Below are 26,210 nucleotides of genomic sequence, written 5' to 3' on the forward strand. Positions count from 1 at the left end.
ATTCTTTTATTTATTCTTTTACTTTATTTTATTATTTTTTATTTATTATTGTGCTATATCATTCTTGCTCATTGTTTTGTGTCAGACTTGAGTGCAGTTATATTTTTCTGTATTAAAACTAGGGCAACAATGAATATGATTCCTTTATGTGCCAGTTTGTTAAATGGGCAACGCGAGCCTATATCCCCCTTTTATGTGCGTTGACGTATACTGCATATTGTGTTCTTTTAAGACTGTAAATTATTCTAGACCATGAACCTGTTAAGCTCGTTGTAGCCTACATGAAGTAATGCAACAGTAATCTCAACCCTGAGCCAATTGTGTGTATGTCATTTTTCTATGGGGTGTTTAGAAACGAGGAGAGGATTTGAAAAGGGTTTGAACAAAGAAGCCTATTCACTTTTGACATGTTGACTCACTCCTATAACCACAACCTGTTATTTAAACCATATTAGTAACTTCACTCATGAAAGGATCTGCACATTTCTGCAACAAGTTTGAGCATAAAGTACACAAAAAATGAAACAGTGGCAGAAGAATAGTTGATTTATTGCATGACTGTAACAGCGGGGCTCCCGTGAGTAAAGCCTTTTCTCTGAGTGCGTTGCAAAGTGCTGTTTTTATTTGTTTATTCACGGCATGATTAGCCATCTGTGTGCGCTCGCCATTTGTACGGGCTTTAACAGCGGGAAACTGCACCTGAATGTAATTTGCCCACCTCATATTCATCAACCCCATAAAAAACGAACCGCACCGGTCGATATTTGATTGTGGCCGGTGTCTAGAACGCAGTAGGTGGTGACTAAAAAAACACACATATAATAGGGCTGGATGCCAGGAGTGGTAATTGTTTTGGAAAGGATCGAAGCCGCTTATGTCAAAGGTGTTTTTTTTTTTTGGTCCCTAAAATCTAAAAGTACATTGATGCGTTATCCCAGTCAGAGCTATGGAATGTGACTTTTATGGATTAGTGTTGGTTAAACTGAGTTAAATTTACTGTGGCACATATGGGCTTGTTATTAATGGTGGAATTGAGTTAATTTGTTTTGCAGGATTTGATTGACAGACTTCTACAATGTGTTTGCTGACCTTTGGCTCTGACCTGGGGCGGTAGGAATGAATAAAGCCGTCTTGTTTGGGTAAATTACTAAAGAATCAATGCAAAAATTGTGTTGTGTTGGCTTTGTATGTTCCACTGATGTCATTTGAAGCTTGGGATTACACTATATAAGTTACAAGATGTTCTTATGTGTTGTTTTTTGGTGATTCTCACAAATGTTATAGATAAATATGGTACAAAATTGTCAGATTTTTTTGAGATGTTCATTTTATATGGATGTACTCATGGACTTAAAATTAAATACTGGGGATTTTTAAAAATTTTATAAATAAAACAAAAGCAAATTATCAAAATAAACTACATTTTTAAAAGTTCTGAGTTACCTTTGTGAAATTATGACTGAATATTAGCAAATAAAAATCAACCAACTCAAGTTACCTCATGTCAAACATTAGATCATGCTTTATTTGGCCCAAAAATAAATACATAAATACATCCATTGTACATAAATACATAAATAAATCATATTTAGCAAACAGACACGCGTCTCAGTGAAGTCCATAGATGTCTGATGAGGAAATATACAGTTGAGGTCTACTAAAAGTTCATGTGGTCTGCCTCGCAAAATCGTTGTCGCAAATTCGTCATTTCACCTTTTCTTGTTCGGTCTCGCTTTTTGGCGTTGTTAGCAGGACGTGAAGGTTTTCCAGAAGAAGTTTTTACAGGGGGCTTTGCGATCACGTTGGGGCAGCGATAGTCTGTTGTACACCGCCCTCTCCTCCAAGCGGGACTCCAGCGGCTCCTCCAAATCCAGGGATGGCGACGCCTCTCCGGGAAGCATGTTCGTGTCCAGTGCCCCGTCCAGCAAACCGGACACCAGCTTCAAAATGAGCTCTTTACGCTCTTTACTCAACTCCTGCAAAGACAAACGTGATGTCAGTATCTGCAGATTATCACTGTGAAAGAACCAAGAACTATTTTCTCCTTACCCTGCTTGGATGGAGCGGAGTTCTGTCATCCACAGGTAGAGCGGAGGCTGCTTTGATGCTGAAGACCACCCCCATGAGAGCTGCTAAGATCACCAAAAGCTGCATGCTGCGTACTTAAAGGTCCAAAGTGCTATACAGTTAATTCTAAGCCAATTAGGAGATCCGGTGATGAGAGAGGAGAAGAAGAAAGCAGGCAGCAGCAGCAGCAGCAGCAGTAGCAGCAGCAGTGGCGGTGGTAGAAATACTAGTTGGTTGGTCACTGGAGACTTGGTTGGTTCTTATGCCTCTACCTCCAAAGTCCCCCCCTCTTTTATACGCCTCTCCCCCGTGGTGCAGCTGACGTAGAGGGGTTGGTGGGTGTGCGACGACAGGGCTGCCGCTGGTGCTGAAAACGCTGAGGGGAGGGGTCTATAAGGGGTCAGGACAGAACAAATTGAGCCATTGAGTAGTTAGCCTTTTTGACAAATTGTTGTGGTGGGTTTCGAGTGCGGTAAACACACACGTCATCTCGCTTTTGATGTCTTAAAACGCCACTCATATTCAAGCTTTTGTTAAAAATCGACTCATCTGCGAGGGGTAATATGAAGCGGTGACCCTACAATCCTGGAAGACAAGAAAAGGGGTCAGAATTCTGAATAGGGGGAAGTACAAAGTGGTCATATAGCCATCCTGCCCACAGTGATTACAGTTCTTTTGTTTACCATTGTACTTGTATCACACACGGATTCCTCGCTGACACCTGCAGATTACAATTGAGCGGTCAGACACTGGGCACAGGGGAGGAAGAAGAGCCCCCGGGGGAATCACGCATGACAGATCTGCTCAAGTAAAAGGCGCCACTAAAAGCAATTGTTCTTTCTCTATCAGATATCACAGAAAGCAACTATAAGGTTACAATGGCGGGGCTATTCAACAGGCTGGAGATAATCATAACTAAATGGGATCTATTGTTTGATTTTATTCTATTATATCACGCGTATGGTGTGTATTATACTGTTGTCAAGGATGTAATTGGGGTTAGGTATTGGAAAAAGTAGATATTCATTTACATAATACTAAAACTGGAAAGAAAATCACAGAAGTAGAACAAAATTGGACACTTTCAGAACACTTTTATAACAGTCTGGGTCTATAATAGAACTATGCTGCGTTAAATTATTATTATTTTGTGTGAAAGAATATTATAATGTCTCATTTTTATTGCTATTATCCTATAGAAGAATCAAAATCAGTATCAAGTATGAAGCATTTTTATTAGTATAGAAAAAAAACATTGGCATTTCTGTCTCATTACAACATGAACGTATTACGCATTAATGTTGGAATGATAAATAAAGTCTTTATTTATGACTTAAGTGTGTATGAGGCAGGTGATTTTTGATTCGTGATGATTCTTACTTGTGAAAAGGTTTGAGACGAGCCCCAAACAGAGCTCATAACTGTGGGCCTCAGATCAACAGTCACACAGATGACAGAGATAAACCGTGAACAATACTGCAGCTCATTTTAGTCTACGATGAGAACAAACGTTATTTTGAGTTTTGGTTTTGTTGAAGATTAAATTCTCCTTTAAAGCCGCTCACTCGAGATCACTTTTGATTCAGTTAGAAAACCTCCCTTTTGTTATAGACTCTGTTGAATTAAACATGTCCGCTCTAAAGTTACATTAAAGTGAGTTTTCAGGCTGTTTACACTTCAAGACTTTTTGGTGGTGAATTCAAAGTTTTAGAGGTTCTTGAAAACATTTGGCTTTGTCTCACTTTGTACTGAAGTGAGTAGGTAGGAATTATAAGATAATAAGAGCAAAATATAGTTGATTTTTTTTTTCTTTTTTTAAAATTATGATTTAAGAAAACACAGTTAAAGTGGGCTGTAGACATGGCCATACAAAGATCTGTGCACATTTTTAAAAGTCTAGAATTGAAAAGGGTTATGGACATTATTTCCTAAGAGTAAAAACAGGCAGGTTGGCCTTATACCAACTTCACACTCAGTTTCTCAAAACTACATTTTGGTGCTACATTTGGCGCAAACATTTTGATGAACCAAAGTGACACTTTTAACCCAGAGGCCTGGGCGAGTTATTGTTCTTTAAAAAGCTATTAAAATGACAAAGAGTGAAGAGCCATGTAATTGTCAATCCTCATTTCAATAATATTCAAGAGCCTTGTGTCTGTCACTCACCTCCTAAGTCACTCACCTGCGCAAACAGAGCGCAAACAGCGCAGAGGATGAGCTGCATGTGCGCCACGTGGATGTGCAGCAGAGCTCTTCATGTGAGAAAACCTGGGGCCAAACCAAAGATCAGCACAGTTCAAACGTTTACATCGTGATTTCAGTGTGACGCATGTGGCCAGACATAAGTTTCCTTTACAGAAAAGATCAGACTTAAGGACGAGTCCTGGAGCTCTGTCTATATTTGGCTATATTCTGTCTATATTTTAAAAAGATAAAATAAAATCAGGTAATTAACGTGAACAGTTGCAGCATGACTTTTAATATGACGAGGACAGTTCTCAAAGATGGTGGATTATTTGTTTTAAATAGAGATTTCATCTGCTGCTTTAGAGTCAAACCATCGCCACATGATGCACTGGAGTTTGATGTTGACTGGCGCCATCTTTTGGCTAAACATTGACACTGCCGCTGATCTGCTGCAGCAGACAATACATGAAAACCATGTAAATCTCTTACACGAAAGTAACTTTTGAAGACATTCAATATAGACCATGAAAACAAGTCCAGGTGTAGTCTAGCACTGATTATACGGATTTATTAACAGTTCATAATTATTATGAAAACAGTTTTATAGCTCATTAGCATCAAACATCCCAATGTTTTACTACAAGGTACAAGTCATATTACATCAACTGTAATGCTTCATCTTTGCATTGGGATAAATTACATGATAATAGTCTTACGCCTGATGCACATACTGTATATGGCGAGACAAGGTTTGAAGTTACACTTGCATAATCCCATCAATACGTCTATTTGCTGGATTACAAATCTTAAAATACTATAATAATTCATAACCATTTCCCTGCCTGCTCTGAATAGGACAACCTTTAGCCACAGGTTTAAGATGACAGGCACTATAAGGTTCATGAGCAGAGATGAGTTAAACATGTATGACCCATGACACAGTAAAGCAGGAGGTAAATTTGTAACATTAAAAATAAAAAGCAACACATGTATATATACTGCATACACTGTACATACTGAGCGATACAATGACATTGATAAAGGGAACACTAGTTTTAGTCTGAGGTCAGCTTTCATGGTTATACTTCACTAGTTTGATCAAGTTGACAATAAAAAAGTAAACAGTTTGAGTGAAACAGACTGGTAACAGTGAAAGACTGAAATGATCTCCCTCTACACAGGACATAATTCCTCTGTAGATTTCAGAGATTTCTGATGCGAGTGCTGAGCTTTGAGGTGCAGACGCTTCTGGGTCTGGGTGCAGTGGTCATGCATCATTCAAAACCTGCCAGAAGAGGTTTATAGGTCAAAGTCATGCATTTGTATCAGGACATTTTGAGTGTATAGTTATGTTTACCTTTCTTGCGAACTCTGGCAGGATGAATGAAGCTTTGTGGATTTCAGCATTGTAATATTTAAGATTCATACTTTCAATATCGTCTTTGGACAGCTCTTTCAGGGGCACACGGAAATTTGTTTCCTAAATAAAAGACGAAATAATGAGTCTTAATGATACATGGATGCTTCCGGTATTACGGCATTTAGTGATGAATCAGCTAAGACTCACAGCGTTTTTACTGCAGCACATGAATCCAATTTGCCCACTGGGGTAAGTGGGGATGGTGCAGTAGGCATAGTCCACCACTGGGAATAAGGACTTGCAAAAGGTTTGCATGTCCTTTATCAGCTGCAAATGAAGCCACTGGCACTCTCCTGTGGAATGATACAAGAGACACATTCCAAGAAACAAGATGAGGGAGTGGTCTGAGGCCAGCTGTTATTGTGGTAAAAAAGATTTATTACAGATTAGAAGTTTTTACCCTGGCAGCAAAGAATCCCATTTGGCCTTAATGCAGTCTTCATCAGCTGATAGTATGATTCTTTGAAAAGACTCTCCGCAGGGCCTGAATCAACATTATGGATAAATACTTGGATCTGCTCCTTTGTTCAGCACATAGTCTGTAAACAGTCTGTGGTGGTCTGAGTATGACAACTCACCAACAGGATCTGAGGAGTCTGTTATAATGATGTCAAACGCATCCTGATTTTGTTTCATAAATTCAAAGCCATCACCAACATGGAGGGTCAGCTTTGGGCTGAAAAAACCTTTGGCCATTCCCGGGAGGTACTTTTTGGATGCATTTATTACGTCCTGTACAAGAAACAATGTTATAATTCAGACGCCCTACAGCGACTAGTGAGACACAAATGTACAAAAATGCATTACCTCATCGATCTCACACTGAACAACGTTTTGAACCTGTGGATGTTTGACCACCTCTCGGAGCACGCCCCCATCCCCTCCACCAATAATAAGCACCTGTCAAATTGGGACAGACAGTTAAAAAAAGCACAGTTTTGATCTAACAATTGTAAACAGTTATATGTATACCTTCTCGGGATTGGGGTGACTACAGATTGCAAGGTTTGCAATCATTTCCTGATAAGCAAACTCATCTCGTTCTGTGCATTGAATCACTCCATCCAACACCAAGACATTTCCATATGTTTTACTGCAAAATCAGAGTCAGCCAGTCATTAGGTATGGGTATGAAATAAAAGCATGTAAGTAACTATGTGTAAAACAGAATATTGAAAAAATCCCAAACTAAGTGGTAGGTCTCATAATGTTTGCCTAGAGACTTGCCTGAGATAATGATTGATAAGCAGTAGTGCAAGTAGTAAGTATTGACCCTGTAGAAAATTGATGGATGGCTGCACTTGCATATTGCCATAGTCTAAAAGTTAAACTGTCAAACGCACTGGTTACTTTTGTAATAAAACCAATATGAACTAACTGGTTTGTCTGGGTTCCATACAACCTTGAGGCAAAATGTGAGAAGCTTAAACTGAATTTATGATGAAGACTAGGTTAATTTACAGATTTGTTTGATTATTTATGCACACTGATACACATTTGGCAACAAATTCAAGTTAACTCTATTACAATCTTAAGTAATCACTGCACTGGCTCCCCGTTTCATCCCAGATTGAATACAAAATCCTTCTGCAGACCCATAAATGCATCACTGATCAGGCACCACTGTATCTGCAAGACCTGATCACTCTGCAATCTTCCAACCCCACCTTCAGATCTTCAGGTAGCTCCTTCAGGCCCCACCCACTAGGCTCTGTATAATGGGAAACCTGTTCAGCTGCACCAAGACTCTGGAACTACCTCCCTGTCCAGCTGAGAGCCACACAGAGCCTGGACTTTTCTTTTTTTTTTTTTTTAAAGCTAATCTACAGACCTTTTTAAGCTTACTGTTGATGTTTTTATAGCTTTTAGCAATTAGTATTGGTTTAAAGTTCTTGTTTTATTGTAGCACACTGAGATTCTATGGAATGAAGAGTGCATTATAAATAAATTAAAACTAAAAAAGTGGAGAAAGTGACTGGTACAGTTGGTAAAGATTAACAGCAGAAAGGAACAAGGTGCAGCTGCTGACTTGAGCTGCCAAATACTGACTCAGTCCTGAGGCATTAGTGAGACCTGTGAGCCAGACACGTGTTACTCACCTGCACTCTGAGAAACAATTACCTGAAAATCAGTAAGATTCAAAAGAAAGAAGCTTTATCACGGAAGGATTAGACCAACACATGGAGAATGAAATGAAGATCGAGGCTTTTACTGCAGACTTATAGTGAACGTTTCCAAATATAACAGATGGATGCAGTATTTAAGGACTGCCCGGTGTCAGATTTGAGACAAACGCGTGGTGCTTCTCTTCAAACTGTCAAGTTACACAGCACATGGTTACACACTTCCACTACAGACAGGAAGTTAGAAAAATAACGCTAAACCTAACTGAGATTAAAATAAATAACCTAAACTGGTGTCAATCACTTAATTTGTGATCACTTCGGCTTCAGATGATGATGTTTACGTATGAGCCCGATGAACTGTGTGTGTGGGAGGCTAAGAAGAAGCTAGCACTGCAGCAAAGTTGAGAGTAGTCACCTCTTAAAAACGAGCACATCTTGAAATTTGGACTTCTTGTTGTACAGAACCTCTTCCACCTGGAGGCTCATGGCTTGTCCCGGCCACAGCGTGCATGTCTCGGTGAACCAGCCTTCCTTGATGTTGTCCATGACGCTAAAATCGCCACTAGCTGCACTGATGCGTAAAGCCAATGTGGCACCGTGAGCGCGGCGCATGCGCAGAGAGCGGTGCTTCCTCTGTCTTCTTCACGGCCGCAGCACAGAGGCCCACGGGCGTGTTACTGCCCCCTAGTGGCTAAACACGCACACACAGCTCCATAACCATGATCTAAACCTTATGAAGCCGTTATACACCGCCGAATCATAACATTTTACATTTTCTTTTTAATGATACTAGAACATAACACTGCAAAAAAGCATTTTATATTTAAATTCCATCTTTGTATAAAATCTGAAATCACTTCAAATGTCCCCTGGCCAAGTGCTCACAGACCCCTGGTTGGGAAACACTGATCCAAACAGTTTTTTATTGCTTTATAAAAAATATATTAGCCGTACAAGAAATGAGGAATAAATGTGGTCTAAAATAAGTGTGCACTTGAGCGATAAATGCCAACAAGAGAAAAAATCTTTTGTGTGAGATTTGCATTACATAAAAATATTAGTGTGGGTATTTAAAGAAAAACAGCTGACACTCCTCTAAAAACACTTTAATAATAATAATAATAAAGATGTCTTAGTGTAAGAGTCTTAATCTTAGTCATATTTACACAAATACTCAAAGCCAAGGGCAAAAATGTGTTTAGAAATCTATTCTTCAAATGGCCAACTGAATGAATTACCTGAAATGTTAACTAAAAACATTACTGTCAACAGGAAACTATAAAACAAACCATGGCAAAATGAACATCTATCTCTTGGGCCAGTTGTGTCTGAATCCTCTGTGGAACAAGACCAAAAGTTTTAGTTAAAAGTCTGTACATTCAAAGCATTATTTTGATGAGCTCATGTTTTTACCTGTTTGACTTGGCAGGCTGGTAGGACATACTCCGATTCCCAGCACCAGGGTTTGATTTTGGTCCCTTACCAAACTTTTGATAAGAAAATATTTAATAACTGAAAGAATTGGCATTACAAATAACCGTATAAATAATTACCTTTTTCTTAGAGTCATGTCCTTGTCTGTACGGATCAAACTGTGTGTCGTCTTTTGATTTCGCCCCTACAACGGTCCATTTAAACATGAATTATCGTGTAATAGAACATAGATTACTGACAGGAAGAGCCGTGCATACCACTAGAAAACACTTTGAGCTGTGACTGGCTGTAGTCGAATGGGGTGAAGGCGTGTGCTGATGCTGCCTCTGTCTGTGGAGGCTTCGATTTTTTCGTGGGTTTGGGAGTGGACTCTCCAACCTCACTGGGAACCCTGTCTCTCTTCTTACCAACTGCTTTTCCAGATTCCTAATAGAACAGAAAACCCACATTAATTGCTATACAAATTATTATCAACAATTTTAATATTAATAACGTAGCATTTTCTGTTTTGCATCTTCAATTTTGCGATAGTAGATGAACTGAGGTCCTAAAATCTGTTATGTAAAGTGCATATCGTGACAAAAATATACTGGTAAAATATATGTTGTCCAATTAAAGATAATGATTGTCCCTTGACACCTGCTCTCCACATATGGCACAGACACATCAACCATATGAATATTACGAGAGTGAATGAATTAACTTGAGATTTTAATAGTGCAAACAATTATAAATCTAACCCTATTTAAACTCATTTCGAAACCATCTGTTGCAGGCAATATGGCTCGTTTAGGAAAATCCCCTGACTAAAGCTTTTGATTTTGACAACTCACAAATAAAAACTGTAAATACTGGACTGTATCGGATTATTCAAACACAAATATACTATGTAGAATAATAAATGTAAAGGCTTCAAATGCTTCATCTGCTCGTCACCTTGGAAATCTCATTAAACTGCATGTGACAAGTTAGACTATCAAAATATCAACTATGTTTTAGAGAGTAAAGGTTGTAGCTTTATTTCCTGGATGGACATGAACAGCATATGACATGGAGGTTTATTATCTTGCAACTATAATGTTAACAAAGACCAAAAGATGTCTACATTACACAACAGCTATTTTATTAAATCAATGTTTAAACTGTCAGAAAAATCCCTTCCTTGTGTGTACGATACGCTGTCCCTGTATTTTAGATGAAATGGATGAAAGTTGATTATATAGATGTGAGTTCTAAAACAGAATAACTTCACATACTTCTGTATTTTTCAACTTTTTTTTAAAGTTTTCCTCACAGCCTGACATTAAACTCATGTAAAACTATAAAAAATATTTGCTACAATTATTATTCCACCAAACCAAATACTAATACTAACACTAATAATAATGATGATTAACAGAATAATTTGTTAATCTGTCAAATTTAATCCTAATCTTTAAACTTTCCTCTGTAGTTCTACAAAGACATACACATTTGATCTTTACATTTGTCTAATACTCTGCACCCACTTGGTCTCTAAACCACGACTAATTGTGGTGCTGTTAGTCGCGGTTTAGAGACAAACAGTCGATCGACCTGCATGGAAAAGTGAGCGCTGTGTTTAAATTGCCTGGTAACTCTAGAATGAGGCCTCTGTATTTTTTATACAGACTGATATCAATCTGATCCCCAGACCCTGCGCTGCGTCTCAGCTCGGTCAAACGTGATCGTGCAATTTGTTTCTTTTCAGTGACACATGTGAAAGAAAAGAGCTCATTGTTCATTTATGATTTACACACCAGAATCTCTGTATTTGAGCAGGCTTGAAGGCTTAAAGCATCATTTTTGTTTTACTCTTAATGTTTGTAACACGCAGTATTCAACACAAGGTTTGAGGTTAAGTTGTTTCTCAGTAAGAATGCGACACACTTATTTTAAGACGTCTAAACTGGAACCTGCTACTTTGGTCACATGACACAGCTGTTCATCTTCAGGTTGACTAGAGGCCTTGGGATACATCTTTTCAGTGACTGCAAACATCTTTTAATGACGTATTCTACCTTTCTGTAAACAGCTAACAGTATATATCCATTTATGACCTTGTACGGACAGTATGTAAAATGAGTTAAGTCCTTATAAGACTAGCCTTTTATAGATAGTACCTTTCTTGGGCTATAAGTACTAGAAAAACTCCTTTGAAATGTAACTTCCTTCATCTGATCAGATAAACGTCTTTCTCTTCTTTCACAATTACAAAGTCAATCTGAATGTTTGTAAAGGGCTTGCATGTCAGGAATATTACAATGCAGCATTATGATCATGTCCTACTGAATTTCACAATAGCAGCCACCTACTCGTTTCCATGGAGATTATTGGTATTGCTTTTTCAGGAATGCTCCACAATGTCATTAAATCTATCCATCTCTATGCAGACAAACAATTGGCATATTCAGGTCATGCTACGGGTCAAATCTGAGGAGAGGCGAGTTCGGTCAGAGCAAGAATGCATTTCAATTAACCCTCTGATGCATGAATTATGAAAGCCTTGGTCAAGATTTTTTTCTGAAGTGTTTTTATTCTTCTCAGGCCATGAAACAACATTGTGAACTGCCTGTAAAAATGAATTAACTTGGTGCAATGTTTAGGCCTGAATAAGAAAACCAATCAGTGGAAATTTACTTGCAGTTACACCGACTGACCACTGAACTGATCTCAATGGAGTGTGGCAGCAGAGAGCACTCTAGAGGCTCCAATACTTAAACCAATGCATTAAAGAGAAAGTTATGTTTTAATAACTGTCCACTGCAGTGACCGCTGTGCACCAGAGGGTTAAAACACCCGCAAGAAAATATGAAGGCCATACTGTGGAGAGTTCCAGGCGAAGCACTAGCATCTCCATGTAGACTAGCATGTGGTGGACCCCTCAAAAGAAAAGTTACATAGTGCGCCTTTGATTTGATTTCGTGAACAATTTGCTTTTACAATTGTCTATAGAGGAGGAAAAGAAATATACAAATTGTCCAGAAAATGGTTGAGTACCTCATCGTTAAGACAATACTGATCGTGGTTTAATACCAACCCTTTCATTGCAAACATGCCATTGTACACATTTATCAAAACAAATTGGCTTTAAAACCTCAGTGCCAGAGAGCTTCGGCTGAAACTGACAGTGAGTTCGCTCTGCCAATATTTGTTGGGAGTTGGCAGAAAGACGAGCACCACTTTCAGTTTCGCTTCCAGCACTGTGATGCATTCATCCAGACTTTGCCAACGCACATATCTAAAGATGTTGTCTCAAAAAGAACTGTTTTAAAGCTAACTTTTCACCTAGGCCGACATCAAACCGGTAGCCTGCTGTTATTGTTATTATAGTTATTGTACCTCAAGTGACTCATGGCTCAAGGCTCATGCTGTTCCGAGTCAAAAGAAAAATGGCAAAGACATTCTCTCTGCTGCGGTCAAAGAAAAGGCTTTTGTGCGAGTGAATTGAGACGCTAAAACGAGGCGCCATATGGTGAATAAACAGCATATGACTAACCAAGCGGGATAGTGCCAGGCTAAACCCCATTGAGATAGCGCTAACAGGAAGTGGGCTTTTGGGGGAGCCACTGTGGCGTCCCAGGAGCAAAAGAAAAGCACTGAGCATTTGATGAGTGGAGAACATGTCACTAATGCTTTGGTCCCATGCCGATCCCTCCCTTCAGCACGCCATGTGACAGATATAAATACAAAAAGGCCACAAGCAAGCGAGCATTTCTAAAGCCTGGAAGCTAAATTTTAGTCTCTATTTTTATACTTAGAGATGCAAACCAAACAGGTGGCGTAATAGAGGGTTCAAATGGCTAATAAATTGCGTTTGGAAGAAGCATGCGCCAGGCTCTGGGGTGAATATGACTCGCGCTTTTTGTGAGCATCTACTTTCCCAACAGGGGCGTAAAAAAGCTGTCAAAGAGTGAGAGGCCTATTTGAGATGGGAAATTGAAAAGTAAAGATGAGAGAGCACATTACTCACTGCTGCTTTCTGGCGCACTGTGGCTACATCCTGCAGAGATTCCTGGTAGCTCTTTTTAGCCTTCTTTCTTTCCTCTGCAGAGACATTATTGAATTACATGGGCACTGACATTTCACCGTATTATTTTGGAACCTATCCAAGTTGCATATAAATGTGGGTTTTAAGCTCCTTACCTGTCACTTTTCTTGCCTCTTCCTTAGCTTTTTTCTTAGCCTCCAGTTCTTTCTGTTGTTGCTCTATACTCTGCAGCTTCCAGCGTTTACTAATCTGTAAACGAAGCGAACATTTAATATAATTCTAAACTTAGCATTTCAACAATTACCTCTGATGTATCCGTTTACCTCGAATATTTTGGAGTTGGGGTCAAACTTTGCATTTTTGTTGACGTGCACATCTAAAGGTAAATACTAAAAAACAAATGATATCATGTTAATTTTAATATATTTTTTATATTCAGTGTTTTCAGGGGTTTTTGTTACCATTCTAAAAGGATTTTCAAATGCCTCTATGATACGTCTGGCTTTCATTTGAGACCCAGAAAGTGAATCTTCCGCTTTCTTAGTTAACACTTCCTGCAAAACAAACACACTGACTTTCAGAGATTCAATGACATCTATATAATTTATTTAAATGCGTTTTTGATATTTTCAGACCTCAAATACGGTGATTTTAGGCTTTGCCATTAGACTGCTTAGTTTATCTACATCAATCTCTATCCTCGTCTCTTCAGAAAAAAGAATTCCTTGTTTGACTGGCATTTCTTGGAAGAAATCAAAAATATAATATCAGGAAACCACAATATTATATGCGTGATTTATTGTGTCACACTCACCGTGAGATAAAAACTGGGGGATGTCACTTTCAGAGACACGTGACGTATCATGCGGACCAAACAAAGTAACCTCTGGCTAAATACACAGAAGAACACATTAGTACGAAGCATCAACAACAAAATTAACACGATTTACTACAATTTAACAAACCTTTTTAACAGGCGTAAGTCCTTTGTTCTTTTGAGCTACAATTTCGGCCTGTATGGAAAAAAAAAAAAAGTTTAGCCTATAACGTCTGTGCACTTAAACATTCTGATACACACCGATTTTTACCTTAAGGAGGGGCATTTCTCTGGCCTGTTGTACTAATAAATGTAGTTCATTGACCTGTTGTCTGACCAATGGGGGTACAGGGTTACAACAAGCAATGATGCCCTGTGGCTCTCTGAAGAAACGAAAAAACAAACAAACATAACGTTCTTAAATAAATTCACTTCGTTAAAGGAAATGAATGAATGCAATGACATACTTAGGCAGTTCCTCCGATATCTTGTTCATCATGTGCGTGGGCAGGACGTATCTAATCAGACAGATAAAAAACAAAATATAATGTGGTAGAACAAACTGTATAAAAAGTGTCACAGCATGTGGGCTGAAGAAATATGGCAGAGCACCAACTAAAAATAGACAAACATCTCCTGCAGGTCTCCCCAAACAGTGTGTCTGTCCATCTCCAAGCAGCCTACCCTGTGCTTTCATCTTCCTGCCTGGCAAGCTTGTCCCTCCAGGCAAACAGTAATCTGAAGGCAGTGAGCTGCTGTGTGTTATAAGACTTTTTCTGCTTCCTCTGCACCTCCAGATATGAGTCCTCTGTGTAAATAGGCTTGACGTATTTCTATAAGGAACCAGGGCAAAAGGTAAAGATGACAAGTGTCTTGAAGATCATAATAAACAGGCTATTTAACAACAAATAGCAGTTAGGTAAGATAGCTCAGTTTATATGTGGATCTTTGTGGGATACCTTGAGGGAAATGTCTTTGCTCTTGTTCCAAACGCTCTGTAAAAGTCCTGGCTGCCCGTGGTTGAAGTCCAACAGTTGAGCCCTCATGCGATCGTAGATGTAGAGCAGATAGTGGGTGTCTGAGCGAGCATACTGTACCATCTCCTCGGGCAACGGACTGTGAGGTACCAGGTAAAGGAACACTGTTATTTTTCACTACATATTGAGAGAAAGACGAGAACTGTTTTGACCATTATCATAATCTACTGTATCATAATCAACAAATCATCCATTCAATGTCCATCCAAATATGTCTGGAATAGTGTTTCTATACCGTATCCTCCAGTCAGCGAGTTGGTAGCGTTTGTCCGCGTCCACATTACAATAAAGTTTAAGCAGATGGTCTAATGAATGTCGGGCCAGGTTGAGAGCGCGACTGGCCTGATGTGTGTCAAACAGGTTGACAATATACAAGCCGAAGTCTCTTTGCAGCCACTCTATGTCCGAGTCTGCACCATGGAAAACCTGTCAAAAAATGGACAAAACAACCAAGTAGGCATTAATACATTTGTTAATAATTATTTAAAGTTATGCATTTATACAGTATTGTTAATCTTCCTTAAACAAACATTTTCACAGCTCATATCTGTCTGACAAGATGAAGCCCACATATTTTCGCAGGTGGCCCACATAGTGAGTCATGGGCCACCCACACACACCACGGGGCACCTGCTAACTCCATTGAACATATAACCAATTACAGATTAGCCAACAAGTAAAAGTTGCACAAACTTTTATCTATGTACAATGCAGAACCAGCACTTTGTCAGTTTCTCTCCAATTTTATCAGCACCACTTAGAGGATTTGGAATGAGATTGTGAACTCATTATGTAGTCTGAGCCCCTTTCTCTCTAATATTATTATAATATATTCTCCCTGAGGTTATTTTAAAACCACTATAATCTCTCAAGTTGGTGAATGCAGTGACACAGCTTAATTGTGGGAACCAATATGTCGGACATAATCCTAGGTTTAATTATCCGAGACCAAAGGACCACGCCAGAAACATCAGCAGCTGCCAAGAGCTTTAGCTATTCTTAGCAATGCATGGCGAAAATATTAGCAACTTTATGGCATACGACTTCCCCAGTCTCCATTAGCACACAGCAGTACAAAGCTGTGTGACATTTACCTTGACAATGGCAGGATCTGTGAAGGATTCATTGAGGATGTACATCTCACTGCGCAGCTCTAGTGTGTCTATGATGAAGTCCTCTTCTCTGGTGGAGATTTGCATCAGACACGTGATGCCCAAGAAGCTTCTGTAGGAATGGTGCTGCGGGAGAAAGTAAAAATATGACTGCGCCCAGGTCTGTCACGATAACAAAATTTGAAGAATGATAAATCGCTATAGAGAAATATTTTGATAAACGATAATAACTACTTTATACCACTGATTAAGATTAAAATAAAGCATGATAATCCCCGCAAAGCCTTTTTAAACAGACAGTATCATTAAAAGACCTGAGCTGCAACAGTTAAACAGCAGAATAAACCAATAATCAGCCAAAAGAGTGACTTATTTAACCTGCTAAAGCTCAAATCTTATTGTATTACAACAAAAATGACAAAAATCTGTCCACTTTTGCCATAAAAAGTACCTAGCTCCAAAATATATGATTTGAACTTTCAGATAGTGAACCATAAATCAATATTGTAATTATTGGGACAGACCTAGTTATGTCTAATGTTGGGACACGGCATTACACGTACCTCAAGATCCACGGCAAATTCATGCTGTTGGCAAAGCTTCTCATTCAATGTAACCAATTCTTCCAAGGTGTCAATATAAGTCAGTTTTGTCTCTGCAAGCTCTTTGTACATCTGCAAAACAATTCATTGTTTTAACATCAATATCTATGAATATCAGAATTTGAGTATCAGCTCTACCTGAGGCTCTGGCTTTGTTAAAAGACTGTCTGTTGTTGTAAGATGATCAATTTCATACTGATAAGGATGTGCAAACCTATAAAGTATAAAGCATTATGCATTTGGAACTAAATTAAATGTACAACACAAAAAGACAGAAATGTATTACATGTCGTCTACGTGCTCCTGAGTCCGTTGTTGGTGAATAAAATCAGCCAGTGCAGTCGGGACGTCCAGGTCCTCTGGTCTTTCTTTGCGGATTTGTTTGTTACTGAAATCTGTTTAAGACAATGTTTAAAAGAATAATACTGGTGTAATGTGGCAGCACAGACAAACATTTAAAGCAGAAATACCAAAGTCTTACAGGATGGAAGAGGCTTAATTGCATTGGGTTTAATAAAGATCTTGGGGATAAATGGCGTGTTGCTGTTGTCAACCTTTTCTTTAAATTTCAGCTGTGGCCTTGCCACATTCTTGGCATGTAGAAGTTTAAATGTCTCTGAGCTTCTGCCAAGACCCTGGAAAACAATAAAAAATATATATATTTCAGCAATAATTAGACTTTAAGAAACTGTCTTTTACCTTAAAGGTCATACAAGAATTTACTCTTGTGAGCTTTAAGCCGTGTTAGGATGTAGTTAGATCATCAAAAACATTCCCAGAGTACCGTTTTCTTTCCTTCACATGTTTGAATAATCCAGGATTATGAATCTGTCTTCATCTCCAAAGCTCAAAATGCTCTGTCCCACCTCGTGATGTCATGTAGTGGTACTTTTCAAGTTAACAGCTATCTTTTTCCTTTTGTTCAGTAGAGATGAGCAATTCCAGGGCTGAAATTATCCAAATGATTCTAGTGAAAGTGTATGAAGTTTAAAAACACAGTGGAGTATTTCCTGTTTTACCACATGACATCACAAGGTGGAACAGTGCGTTTTCCATTTGAGAGAAGAACTCAGTCTAATATGCAGAGTTTGTGTGTTAAACATGTGTGACTGAAACAAAGCAAAACTCCAGGTATGTTTGTGATGAGGAAACAACATTACAACATAGATCGGAATATAGCATAATGTGGGCCTTTTAAATTGCTAAAAGACAGAGACTGGCACATAATGTTTCAACTTGATCACAGCCAAATCAGAGAGTGACATCTGCAGTATCAGAGCTGAGGGGTTAATTAGCCAACCTTGCGATTCCAACTGGAGACCACAATCTTGGGAGGCTGAAATCCTGCGGGCATGACAGGCTGCTGGCTCCTGTTCACCCCATCAGCTTCATCAAGGAGCATGCCCTGAAATCAGACACATCAGTTTTCACTCCCGTTTCCTCCTACCCCTTTTACTGACAAAAGCAATGTTGTTCATACCACTCGCTCCAAGATGACATCATTTGAATCCACAACCAAATCAAACCTCTCCTCCAACCCCGTCAGCTTACTGCGGTCCCTCAAGTGAGATCTGCAGCCGTGATGTTGCATAATCTGGCTCATACTTAAAAAAACAAACAAAAAACAACAATAATTAAATGGATATTCTTAATACAGCTAATTACTAACCAACCAATCTATTTATTTTTAAGTTACAAAAGGCCTGTGTGATCTGAATGAGATTTTTAGTAGATTTGAATGAAATTATGCTAAATTTATCACAAAAAGATACACTGCCTGGCCCACAAAAAACATTGCCACCAACAAAAAAAAAAAAGGAGCATACACTAATATTTCGTTGTTCCACCTTTAGCTTTGATTACGGCACACATTCGCGGTGGCATTGTTTTGATACGCTTCTGCAATGTCACAAGATTTATTTCCATCCAGTGTTGCATTAATTTTTTCACCAAGATCTTGCATAAAATAACCTGGTCGTTCAGTATATTCAGGTGTCAGCTGACCTCATTCTTTAAGCACAGACTGTTGCTGAACCTAGACCTGACCAACTGGAGGAGGCTCGTACCCATTTGCGACTTTTTTTTGACCACGCAGTGTATAATTATATGCTTTTCATCAATTCCACAAAACATAAAACTAAATTAGTGATGGTATCAAAACTCAGCACATGGCAGATCTGGTATTGTCAAGTGTAAGCTAGTTGAAAAAAAAATTGATACCTAGGTACCATCCCCTGAACAGTTTTAGATTAACCATGATCAGAACTAGTACAAGATCCGTAAAGAAACAAGCGGATTAACTGCTGCACATGGAATTGTCCAATCAAAATTTCTACATCAGACCAGGCTGTGCATAATTTTGTGACTACGTCTAGTGCATAAATCATATTCAACTTGTACCTATATGGTGCTACTGCAGATGTTTAAACAATGATAAGAAATCCTCTTTATGCTTTCCTAAAAATCGCAGTATGTGTGATATATAATCTCACCAAAGCAGAAGCTTATCTCCTTGACTTTCACAGAACTCTTGAAATCCAGGAAAGCTCCGATAGAAATCAAACTCATCTCCAGCTTGAGGCAGGCCAGCAGAGGCTTTGGTGGCTGACAACACGGCCCCCAGTCCATACTGCAGAACAGACAGGTGTAAGATCAAATATTAGGATTACGGATATGGAAAAAAGATGTTGCAGTAAGTGAAGTGCTTTAATGAGAATACAAACATTTACCATTCACTAGATAATCTGTAAATAAACAAAACTTTTCTTTAGAGTGGAATAGGTGCATACAAACTTTGGCTGCAGAGTACAAGCAGGCCAACTTTGTATTTATTTACCTATAACACCTGCATTATAGACACAAGAGGATTTGAGTTTCCAAGTAAGAACAAAGCACTAACACTACCATAATACAATCCTATGTTTGTTGTTGAGTAGATATAGTTGTGATTATAGCAAAAGCAATAGCTTCATCCGCATAGATCCAACTTTAGCCTATAAATTAATGCCAATAAAGTATCTGCACTGTCACAACTGATACAGATGATGCAGCCAACAGATATTGAATAAAAACATATTTGCAGCAGCATCAGGAGGAGAGTAACCCACGTTTTCCGATTTGGTTTGCTAGCATCAAGATACAAACTTACTTTGACAAACGCATCAGCGTCTTTAAATCCTGGACACAGCTCGGGTTTGTCCTCCTCTGTTGTTTCCGAACTGCTGTCTTGTCCGCCAGACTTGGAGGATTCTTTGTTTTTAGAAGAATCCATCATAAAATTTAAAGTAGTGCGTATAACGTGCCTGATGTGTACATGTGTGCCACCGGAAGCAGGAGACACTGTTTCTATGTAGGCTCTGTTAGAGTGCGCCACCACAGCGCCATCCTGCGGCGGGGAGGGGAACTGCGCCGAACTAAAATCCTCATTATGTGTCATTGTAGGAGTGTATAGGAAGTAATCATGTGCAAATCAGTATAATTATATGACTCATCACCAGTACAGTCACTTTACCTGTTGTTTACTCTGTCCATATGCTGTATTGTATGTATAATAGCGTAATTATCTGATATTTTGCATTTACTTCAGGGTTGACACCTTTTCTTGTTCTTGTAACTGTTTACATGTTCTTGTTAATGGAACAGCTTTTGTATGTGACACTCGGTTGCTATGCCGACAAGTTGATGTGAAGGTTCTATTTGTCAGTTACTTGTCTTTTTTGGAGACTGGCTTTATGAGTGGAGACTGCTGCGGCTGCTTTGCTCTTGTTTTGGCGTGGGTTACAGTCTACAGTAGCCCTTGTGTTCAGAAAATAAACAACCAGAAGAAATTCGGCGTGTTTCTTTACAGCAGAATGCAGAATAGGCATAGTCACTTGTTTTGTAACCTTATAGTTTTACTTGCACGGTGTTGTTTTTCAATAATAGGTTAATAATAGGTAAAAATAAGAGAAATATAGGCTCTTTAATTAACCATGCACCGTTTTGTATCTGAAGTCTATTCAAAGTATTTCTATTATTTTAGTTGGGTTGTTATATTGATTTTTTTTTTTTTTTTTTTTTTTTAATATTCATCTTAATTTTTGATTGCATATTTCTACTCTCATGCTGATCTTGAACTTTGTCTCACTATAATTTCCCCACTGTGGGAGTAGTTTATTATCTAATCACATAGAGATCAATACATCATTACTTGAAAAGGTGTTTTTACCACCCACAATATACAATTTATATTATTTGTCAAACAGGTGGGTGCAAATTGTGCTAATACCGTCAATATAGCCTATAGTGTAGCCTTATTACATTATAAAATCCAAATAAGACATGGGTAAGACATAGCAAAATATGAGGTTGGAATTTCATCAAACTTTTTCTATTATTAAAGCAAAAACTGGCAGTATATAAGCCTAATATTTCCATGAGTCTGTTTCCTGATTGTAGAAAAGGGTTAAATAAGTCCATAATTCTGCATAATCTGCTCAGCCTTTTATCTGGTGACAAGTTGTAACATGTCATGAACTCAGCAATGTTTATTCATCAACCAATCTCGTGGCTTTCGATTAAATGACCAAACTGCATTTGTCACTGCACCCATTGAATGCTGGGAGACTGCAGACACAGCTCTATCTTTCCCTGTTTATCGACTCGTTTACCAAAAACCACTGATGCATTTTCCAAGTGCTGACATTGGGGGGCAGTGTTGATTTTTGCAATGTGTTGTTGAATGCAGCTTCCTCACAGGTGAAAAATACCCCACTGGAAATTGAAAACTGACTTAACTACATCTGTCTTAAGATTTCCAATAGCAGTTTTGATTTAGATATTACTGCAATGATGTGAGATAAAGTGAAATGTATACTGTAACCTATATATACACTGGGCAATCTTTACAGTAGCTCATTTGGTGCTTAAGCAGTGAGTAGCCTTTGCCTTTAGAGTACTGACACACCAACTCATTATGGATGATCTGTGGTGTGCAGAGAGAACCCCAGCTTTTCTTCACTTCCCTCTGCTATTGATCTCTTAGCAGAGGGTCCTCTCCCTCTTATTATCTTAAAAGCATCTCTGCAACACTGCCTCGATCAATATTTCACAGTAGCTTTCCATGTCATTCTGCTGTTTTTAGCGGGAACTGTCTCAACTTGAGCGGTGTCCCATAATAATCTCAGGAACAGGTTCAGTGGCTGTAATCATGTGTTTGTGTTGAGTCTTTGCGTCATTGCCGGCCTGATGTCAAAATCTGCTGCATTTGAATGAACCTTTAATCTGTAATAAAATGCTTAAATTTGGTAAATGTATTCTTTAACCACTGTAAAGGATATTACTCCTGCCATTTACTCTCATTTATATGCTTATTCATAATGTTATGCATTTTATAGCTTTGATGGTGCCCCGAGGCGCCACTCATTCTTTCAGGCAGTAAAAGACAGTAAAATCTGCTGAAGCTGAAAATGACAAGGTGCAAAGCATAATTCAGAAAGACTCCAGGAGAGGAATCACCCCTCAGTGAGTTGTTTTTATTAAGTTGTTCGTTTTAGAAAACACAAATGCACAAAACAATATCATACATGCACGGCTCCAACGGCTCAAGATCAGCTGATGACACTTTTCAATGTGAAAATGTTTCCTCGATCTCACAGAGATCACGGTCAGGTCAAAAATACTGTTACAACAGAAAGGTCAAGCGTTGTCACCCACATGTCGGATTTTAGATGGACCATCCCATTCCTCGTGCTGCAGACTTTCCAATTTATACGTGGTGTTTCTCAAATGGACACGGAAAACGGTAAAGCTCAAAACTAAGAGGATCTGGGTTAGTGTTGATTTAGGGCTGGTTTTGTAGTTTTAAATGGTGCGAAGCCCAATAGTATCTGAAAATAACTGTTGTCCTAGCGTTATTATTACGTCTGCAACAGCATCTATGTTGACCTAACCCAGTCGCCCTCTGCACGCTAACCTACTGGACGAAAAAGAACCCTGCCATATGATAACTATTCACTTGTTTGTCTCTTTTCTGCTTTCACTTCACGCATCTTGAAAACGCTTGCCCTCCTCAGGCCTAATCGGGGCGGGGCCTCGTAATCAGTGACCACACCCAGTGCAGCCATCTTTATCCCGGTGCTCCATCCAATCGTAACGCGCTCATGGGAGGTCTGCAGCACAGCAAAACCCGATGGTGCCGATATCGTCTTTTGGGTAACCCTTACACTAGTTTGATCAAATCTGGAAAACAGCAAGAAAATTGGAAAGGCTTATAAAAAGGACAAAAATACAACTACTACCTTGTAACAGGTAGAGTGTCACTGCAGCAGAAGGCCGTGTGGAGAGAGACAGCAGCTGTTCTGAGTCCTGGCTGCATGTTGATTTCTTCCAGATTGTGTTTGAGTACGAATAACAATTGAAAAGTGGGACACATTGATTTGGCCTCGCTGTCGGTGGTGCTGCTTCAAATCACAACAGAGCACATACAGTATGCATGGATCCCACGCACAAAAGGGGGGAGAGCGCGCTTGGCTTTCCAATGAGCCGATACTCGCTTGTAAATTTCACGTCTCAAAGCAACACTTGACCTTTATGCGAAATGTAAAAACAATTAGGAACAATTTTGGTTTAAAAAAAAAAGAATAAAAGAAGCAAAAACAGCTTTACAATACGTTACCAAACAAAAGTGTTGCATCTACTTTGTACCGTTGATAAACTTATATCAAGAAGTCCGTCCAGAAGATGCATTCGTCAGTGTAAACATTGGAGACATTTGGAGACAAACATAAGACAAGTTAAGCCACAAAACGACAAGGATTCAAAGCCAGCGTTTGGGACACCTAATTAAAAGAGGATGCTTGGAAAAACTTCACACTGAATACAAAGTTAATCTTGCAAGGTGCTGACTGGCCTCCCGAGCATTTTTTAATTAGATTCTTTGCAATCTGTGGTGCATCGACATTTCAACCTCTTTCTGAGTTTTCGAGTTTTTTTTCTTTTTCTTTCTATCTCAAGTTTTTGAATGCTTCCTAGCTGCCCAAAGTACAAATGGTTTAAGAACTAGATTCCTTTCTCTAAACTTAAAAACTGGCCTTGCCGAAGATACACTAATAATGACTCGAAACGCAAACACACGCACACACACATACGCACACACATCCTTGAAATGTCCCATTGCTCTGCGAATGGGATTGTCCTAAATCCTGGTGTATCTATCTACCATCAATCCAATGCCCTTTTCTGTGGACACCCTCCAGGCTAGCTCTAATTTAAGACGCTTTAATGTCAGCTAAATCAGAGCATTGGATTCGCCCAGGGTCAAGTCCAACTGGTAAATAGAGCTCTGCGTGGTAAAGTGGGACTGCCAACCTGAGCAGTGAACAGTCTGCAAATATGGAAATGAACGACAGCATACAATATCAGGGCTGCACAATAAGATACAGTAGGTTCACTAGTTTTGTGATGTTGCGATAAGAATAGGCTTTATATTAATTCAAATTCTAAATAGGCCTGATTTTGTTGTGCTCTGGTTGTGAGTTCAGTAAATTTCTATTATCCACGAGTGTTTCATAGTAACAAAGTCTTCAAAAAGTATTCGTCAGTACAAGTTTTTAAGCTCAAGATGTTTTACAACTCATTCAAGAGGTGTTTTTCAGTTGTGAAGGACAAAAATATTCGCGCTAATTATATGGTCCCGTGCTGTATATTATTTTGTATTTATATTTAGTCAAAGTCTGGACACACCCTCTCATTCAATGGTTTTTTACTCATTATTTTTACAACTTTCTACGTTTTATATATACCGTATTTTCCAGCCTATAAGTCGTAGTTTTTTCATAGTTTGTCCAGGGGTGCGACTTATACTCAGATGCGACTTATAGGTGAAATTATTAAAATATATAAGTTCACATCTTTGTTATTGTCACACTGATAACTGTGCAAGGGAACTCTAGACTTGTGTACTAGTATCTACTCCTCCTGTACCACTGAACATTTAAAATTTCAGTGTTACAATAATTTAAAAGACGTCTGAGAAAGACTGAACAAAAATACATTAGCGTGCTGCACTGCTTTTTTGATTTCTGATTTTATTATTATTATTATTATAACTTGCCTTTAAAAATAAAATGTCTGTTCTTGGTCTTGGATTTTGTAAAATAAATTTCCCCCAAAAAATGTGACTTATAGTCCAGTGCGACTTATATATGTTTTTTTTCCTTCATTATTATGCATTTTTTGGCTGGTGCGACTTATACTCCAGAGCGACTTATAGTCCAGAAAATACTGTACACAGAAAACATCAAATACAGGAAGTAAGATATATGGAATTATGTAGTAAATAAATAAAGTTAAATAGCTTAAACTAGTTAAATAATTCCTTTATACTCAAATCCTCAATGTAGTCGCCCTTTGCTTTGTCGCAGAGAATATTTAGTCGAGTTATTTCACTTTTTTCTTTATATCTTACTTTATATATTTGATTTCTTCTGTGTGTATGTAAAATGTAGTAAAAATAAAGAAAAAAAAAACCCTGAATGAGAGGGTGTGTCCAAACCTCTGACTGGTATTGTATATTTAAACTAAACTATTTTTGTAACTATTATTTCTTGTTTAATATTGCATCATATCTCGCCAAGGCACATTCAGAGTTTGAGAATTTTGTTCGCTGACAATGCCTAAAAAAGCTTTTCTTATTCAGATTAACTGTATCTTTTTATGACAATGGCATCTCAGTAGGACTCAAAACCGAGTACAACTGCAACGTTTTGAAACTTATGTCACTATATAACTTTAGTGAATTTAAACGGCTCATTTTACGCCATTTTCTGATCTGTTATAATGTTGTTTCATCACAAATACAGCTGGAGTTGTGTTTTGTTTCATTCACACACGTTTTACACACAAACCTGCAGATTTAGGCTGAGTTCTCAAATCCAATACACTCTGTTCCACCTTGTGATGTCATGTGGTGATACAGGAAGTGCTCCGCTGTGTTTTTAAACCCCATACACTTCATTTTTTTCAATCATTTGGTTAATTTCAGCCCCGGGATTGCCAATTTCTACTGAACAAAAGGTAAAAAAATAGCTGTTTACTTAAAAAAAAAGCCACTTCATGACATCACGAGGTGCAACAGAGCATTTTGCACTTTGGAGATGTACAGACTAATAATCCAGCATTACGCAAACATGTGAACAAAACAAAACACAACTCCACGTATGTTTTTGTTTAATTACATTATAACACGCCTTGAATCTCACAATTTTGCGTCACGTAGAACCTTTAAACTGTTTTTAGACTCGTCCTGATTTGGTTTTGTCCTGATTTAGAACCAATCTGGATAATTTAATTCCGAGTAAGTCTTGCCAATCCTCATCCCCATCACAACACAGTTTCATTTGCGACTCTTTATCTATAATA

General features: G+C 38.5%; 3 protein-coding genes across 3 annotated transcripts; all 3 read right to left on the reverse strand.

The window, feature by feature from the left end:
- Positions 1 to 1,510: 1,510 nt before the first annotated feature.
- Positions 1,511 to 2,478, reverse strand: sst7 (somatostatin family member 7). The gene is made up of 2 exons (XM_033969882.2): positions 2,050 to 2,478; positions 1,511 to 1,976 (listed from the first exon to the last, which is right to left on the reverse strand). The coding sequence occupies exons 1-2, from the start codon at positions 2,152 to 2,154 to the stop codon at positions 1,746 to 1,748; spliced, it is 336 nt and encodes a 111-aa protein (XP_033825773.1). The 5' UTR covers positions 2,155 to 2,478; the 3' UTR covers positions 1,511 to 1,745.
- A 2,310-nt stretch (positions 2,479 to 4,788) lies between these two features.
- On the reverse strand, positions 4,789 to 8,428 carry srm (spermidine synthase). The gene is made up of 8 exons (XM_033969992.2): positions 8,216 to 8,428; positions 6,647 to 6,767; positions 6,482 to 6,574; positions 6,253 to 6,406; positions 6,075 to 6,158; positions 5,822 to 5,967; positions 5,612 to 5,734; positions 4,789 to 5,539 (listed from the first exon to the last, which is right to left on the reverse strand). Exons 1-8 carry the CDS (start codon positions 8,410 to 8,412, stop codon positions 5,522 to 5,524), a joined length of 936 nt encoding a protein of 311 aa, XP_033825883.2. The 5' UTR covers positions 8,413 to 8,428; the 3' UTR covers positions 4,789 to 5,521.
- Positions 8,429 to 8,886: 458 nt separating this feature from the next.
- Positions 8,887 to 20,139, reverse strand: exosc10 (exosome component 10). Its single transcript, XM_033969668.2, has 25 exons — positions 19,960 to 20,139; positions 19,304 to 19,440; positions 18,292 to 18,415; positions 18,112 to 18,216; positions 17,293 to 17,446; positions 17,098 to 17,206; positions 16,950 to 17,025; positions 16,773 to 16,883; positions 16,192 to 16,335; positions 15,333 to 15,523; positions 15,020 to 15,176; positions 14,745 to 14,893; positions 14,528 to 14,578; positions 14,332 to 14,443; positions 14,209 to 14,256; positions 14,058 to 14,133; positions 13,879 to 13,985; positions 13,705 to 13,797; positions 13,567 to 13,632; positions 13,399 to 13,492; positions 13,226 to 13,299; positions 9,492 to 9,660; positions 9,354 to 9,418; positions 9,214 to 9,287; positions 8,887 to 9,137 (listed from the first exon to the last, which is right to left on the reverse strand). The coding sequence occupies exons 1-25, from the start codon at positions 20,083 to 20,085 to the stop codon at positions 9,107 to 9,109; spliced, it is 2,643 nt and encodes an 880-aa protein (XP_033825559.1). The 5' UTR covers positions 20,086 to 20,139; the 3' UTR covers positions 8,887 to 9,106.
- Positions 20,140 to 26,210: the final 6,071 nt, after the last annotated feature.

The sequence above is a fragment of the Periophthalmus magnuspinnatus genome, chromosome 7 (assembly GCF_009829125.3).
Source record: "Periophthalmus magnuspinnatus isolate fPerMag1 chromosome 7, fPerMag1.2.pri, whole genome shotgun sequence".
Lineage (NCBI taxonomy): Eukaryota > Metazoa > Chordata > Actinopteri > Gobiiformes > Gobiidae > Periophthalmus > Periophthalmus magnuspinnatus.